Source organism: Macaca nemestrina, chromosome 10 (genome assembly GCF_043159975.1).
Source record: "Macaca nemestrina isolate mMacNem1 chromosome 10, mMacNem.hap1, whole genome shotgun sequence".
NCBI classification, from domain to species: domain Eukaryota; kingdom Metazoa; phylum Chordata; class Mammalia; order Primates; family Cercopithecidae; genus Macaca; species Macaca nemestrina.
In genome coordinates this window covers 78,278,245-78,283,232 of record NC_092134.1, presented here as the reverse complement: position 1 = coordinate 78,283,232, position 4,988 = coordinate 78,278,245, and the positions used below count along the sequence as shown (strand labels likewise).

At 35.5% G+C, this 4,988-nt stretch overlaps 1 protein-coding gene across 1 annotated transcript; it reads left to right on the top strand.

The window, feature by feature from the left end:
- Nucleotides 1-3,225: 3,225 nt before the first annotated feature.
- On the top strand, nt 3,226-4,132 carry LOC105474204 (olfactory receptor 9S13-like). The gene has a single exon (XM_011728686.2). It carries the CDS (start codon nt 3,256-3,258, stop codon nt 4,120-4,122), a length of 867 nt encoding a protein of 288 aa, XP_011726988.2. The 5' UTR covers nt 3,226-3,255; the 3' UTR covers nt 4,123-4,132.
- The last annotated feature ends 856 nt before the right edge of the window (nt 4,133-4,988 follow it).

Below are 4,988 nucleotides of genomic sequence, written 5' to 3'. Positions count from 1 at the left end.
CTACTCATTTTAGGTCACATTGTATTTAGAATTTAGCATGAATCATGAAAGCTATCTATTATATACATAAAATTTTGTTTACAAATATAGGAGTTTTATAACATCTTAGAAATTCCTTCAGATGTTCCAGACCATGACTCCACACCCTATATAAAATATACTTTCTATTTGTATGATACTTCTCAGTAGCTTTTTTAGAAACCAAGATAAAACTAGGTGTATAAAGTGGAAATGTTAACAACAACAACAACAACAAAAGCCAAAAAACCTAAAGAAATGCTTGGGAATGTGTGTGTGGGCGGGGAGCAGGGAGAGGTGGTGGTGAGCCTGGTTTACATAAGTGGCATTTAGTGATCACCATTAAATAAGTGTCATCAACTTAACTTAGTATCCATTGGCATCAGAAAGCATGAAATGGGCTCAATTTATTGCATATTTGTGTATAATAAAGACAGAAATTCCTGGAAGTCATATTTGTGAAACAATGCAGGAAATACAAGAAATACCCTCTCAGAATAATCTTTATGATTATTAGTGACTTTGAGTAACTTTGAATGAAAAAATTGTTCTGCTTGGAAGCAATAAACTGGTCCTCAAACTTCTAGCAACTTCTACCTCTACAGGGAGTGACTTTATGATTTAGTTGGGACTCTTGAAAATAAACGAGTACTTCCCTACACTCATCTCACTAATAAACTCTTTTCAATATTCAGATTAAAGTGTGACCGAGGAATTAGTATTAAAAGAAAAGCAAAACAAAACCTCCAGGTGATTCTGAGGTATGGGAAAGTTTGTCAAATAGTGACCTAATTGACCTCCAGCATCCTTTTTATTTTTCAAAAAGACCATATATATATATATTTTTTTTTTTTTTCTAATTTACTTTCTTGTTTTTAAGAATAACTGCATTGCTGGATCAAAGGACTTAGAACATATGGCAGATAGCATGTAGGAGGATTTCTCAGTCCTGACTTTGTATAACATTAATAACAAGATTTTCTGGAGGTTCAAATTGAAGATTCAGTCTAAGATTCTCTCTTGATTCTAATAAGGAAGAGGCATAAGAAACTTAGAAATAAATAGATATACTTGTCGAGTGTACTCAGATACTTGAATAAATCTACATATACTGTGAAGCACTTTTTGTAATTAATTATGCTTTCCTCAAAACTTCCTTTAAAAGAGAAAAGAACTTTCTGTTTTCTTTTGAAGAGAGCTTACAAAATACTTCAATGAGGCTTTTTTTTGGAACAAGCTGGATATCAAGAGAGGTACTTGTTTTTTTAAAACTCATAAATTTTTCTGAAGATAGGTTTTAAAACTTCACAAAAGTTGTTCTTTTTTTTGTGCTCATTTTCTCATATGTCAATTATTTATTGAGCCCTTTCCATTTCCCCATGTGTTACATATTTCATTTAATTTAAATATGTCATTTAATTTATTCCTTACAACAGAAATTCTGTGAAGCAGATGATCCAAACCATATTCCATTGATGCGTAAACAGAGGCTCATGGAATTTAAACAATTTGCACAAGATTACTCAGCCAGTGAGTGGCAGAGTGTGAATTAAAAATTAGATTTATGTAAATTAAAACAGCATCCTTTTAACTAATAAAACTTTGACTTCATAAAAAAATGAATAACAGAAGCCAAATCAGTTTCATTTTTCTGACTATATTGTACTTTAAATTTTATGAAAATTTCTAAATAAAACTATGTAACATCCAATATATTAAGTTTCTAGAGAGAAAAAAACTTCTCTTTTGTTAGTTCAGAAATTAAATGTAGTAATAAAACCAGAGTTAAAACACAAAATTTATTTTTTCCACTTGAATTTAATGTTTTAGATATCTTCAAATTATTAATGTTTTATCTCTGTGCCTCTTTAGTATTTAATATAAAGCATTAATAGTTAGAAAAATACAAAAAGCAGAACCCATGCAATACAGAAATTCTACCCCCCGCCCCGCCCCACTTATTTGCATTACTGTCTTGTGCTTTGTCAACAATATATAGAGGGAAAAACATTTCTTGTTGGGGAAGTTAATCTTATACTTAACCATAGTGTTCCTATATAAACAAAATAATTCATATGTCTATGGCAGTAAAAAGAAAAGGCATGCTGCAGTTTGGGGGCCAAAAAACAGAGCCACCAGCATTCAGACACTAATAGTAAATGAAGGACATGGAGGCTGAACAATATATGGTTAATGTAGGCGGTTAAGAGTCTGATTTATTATTTTTGAATGACTTTCTCAAGACTAGTGGTTCATTCTACTTCATTAAACTGTAACCCCATGTTTCCTAATGTCTTGTATGTAGCAGAATGTTTTAAGAACCAAATGAGACCAGGCACGGTGGCTCAAGTCTGTAATACCAGCACTTTGGGAGGCCGAGGTGGGCGAATCACGAGGTCAGGAGATCGAGACCACCCTGGCCAACATGGTGAAACCGCATCTCCACTAAAAATACAAAAAAAAAAAAAAATTAGCCAGGTGTGGTGGCGGGTGCCTGTAGTCCCAGCTACTCGGGAGGCTGAGGCAGGAGAATGGCTTGAACCTGGGAGGCGGAGCTTGCAGTGAGCCAAGATCGTGCCACTGCACTCCAGCCTGGGCAACGGAGCGAGACTCTGTTTAAAAAAAAAAAGAAAAAAAAAAAACACACAAATTAATTGCATTAATTACCTTGTAGTGGGGAAAGGAATTGACCTATGTTTTCACTCAGTTTTCCATTCTTAGAGCGCAAGGAAATTTGTGTTTATTTATTTCACTAACATGTATGTTTTTAAGATGTTTGAGTCATTATAAATATTGCTTTTCACACTCAATTTTATGTAATCTTCACAGGTGCCTCCCATTTGGCAGAGGAGGACTTCTGAGGTATTGAAAGTGTAGATGGTTATCTTAGATTCTTTTATACTGAAAGGTGTAAAATTTGGATGCAGCCCAGATGACTCTAAAGCTCTTCACAAACGGCATAAAATGACTGATTACATTACTGCTGGAAATATCCTCTGCCCATTCAAATTTCTTACGTAATACTAAAACTAAATAGACTGGAAAAACCTAAATAACCTATTTTGGTTGTACTTTGGTTGCTTCTACATGTAAAACTGTTCTATCAGGTGCACTGCCAAGAAAACTTCAATTTGTATCAGCATTTTTTTGTTTGTTTTTTCCCGTCGGCAACTTCAGGGACCAAAAGTTGACCAGGCTTTGTTATAATCCACTCATTTTCTCAGATAGGTCTTGGCTATGATGAGCAAGCTGAACAGGAATTACTCAGAGGTGACAGAGTTTATTCTGCTGGGATTCAGAACATCGCCAGAAGTACAGATTCTATTATTCTTCCTGTTCTTGCTTATCTACGTGGTCATTGTGTTGAGAAATCACAGCATGTTAGTTGTCATTGAAATAGACTCCAGACTTCACACACCTATGTATTTCTTTCTCAAAAACTTGTCCTATTTGGATCTCTCCGCTACTCCACAGTCATTGCTCCCAAAACTGACTACTGTATTGTCCAAGGAAAAAAAAATTTCTCACAATGACTGTGCAACACAGTTCTTTTTCTTTGCTCTCTTTGTTGGGACTGAAGACTTTTTTCTGACTGTGATGGCATATGATCGCTTCTCAGCTATTTGTTCACCTTTCCTCTATACTGTATGCATGTCTCAGCAAGCTTGTCTTTGTTTGGTGGTTGGCTCCTCTATCTGTGGATGCATCAACTCCATGATACAAACAGGTTTCACCTTCAGTCTGCATTTCTGTGGAGAAAACAGATTGGAGCACTCTTTCTGTGATGTCCCAGTCATGATCAAGATCTCTTGTATTGACACCCTTGTGAATGAGATAGTACTGTTTATTCTCTCTGCTCTCATCATCACCACCACAACTGTCATTCTGGTTTCCTATGTGCATATCCTTTCCACTGTCCTGAAGATTCCCTCAACCCATGGCAGATGTAAGATTTTCTCCACTTGCAGCTCTCACATCACTGTGGTGAGTTTATTCTATGGAACTGTATTCTTCATGTATGCCCAAACTGGGCCCATCTCCTCACCAAAAAGCAAGGTTATAGCTGTATTCTACACTCTTGTCATCCCTATGTTAAATCTCTGATTTACAGTCTAAGAAATAGGTGCAAAATGTTTTGAAAAGGATATTGATAAGAAAAATATATTTTCATTGACCTCTAGCGATCTATAAAACTACAGAAGCAACTAAAAGCAATACTATCAGTAATTTATTATAGAATAGTTTCAAAGAAAGACATCTGAAAGTATGGAGATTAAAGTTTATTTTCATGTTTTGACCATCAACAGATCCTTTTAAAAATGAATTAAAGGCCAGGTGTGGTGGCTCACGCCTGTAATCCCAGCACTTAGGGAGGCAGAAGAGAGTGGATCATGAGGTCAGGAGATCGAGACCATCCTGGTCAACATAGTGAAACCCTGTCTCTACTAAAAATACAAAAAATTAGTTGAGCGTGGTGGCATGCGCCTCTAGTCCCAGCTACTCTGCAGGCTGAGGCAGGAGAATCACTTGAACCCAGGAGGCAGAGGTTGCAGTGAGCCAAGATCGTGCCCCTGCACTCCACCCTGGTGACAGAATGAGACTCCGTCTCAAAAAAAAAAAAAAAAAAAGAGGAAAAGAACTAAAAATCAATATAGATTTTTCATATTTCAACGTAATTATTTTATAGTGTGCTGTCTAGGTATTCCATAGTTTGTTATTCTTGCTTCACTGGCTTAGTTGTACTCAAAACTGCAACTGAAAGACAGTATTCACAAATTAATACATAAATACACATTAAGTTTATTAATAACATATCTATATAGGTATGAATATCTACATGTTAATCTATCTATTGGAGAGGGAAAAAGAGAGACACTACTTAACGTTCTGCATATTTGTTTAATCTAGATCATAATCAAGTTGGCTCTGTCCAACTTTTGCAAATGAGAATTAGAACTGCTATGGTAATC

Excerpts from the sequence above, each read along its gene's own strand:
- LOC105474204 (XM_011728686.2), top strand. The coding sequence starts at position 3,256 with ATGATGAGCAAGCTGAACAGGAATTACTCAGAGGTGACAGAGTTTATT.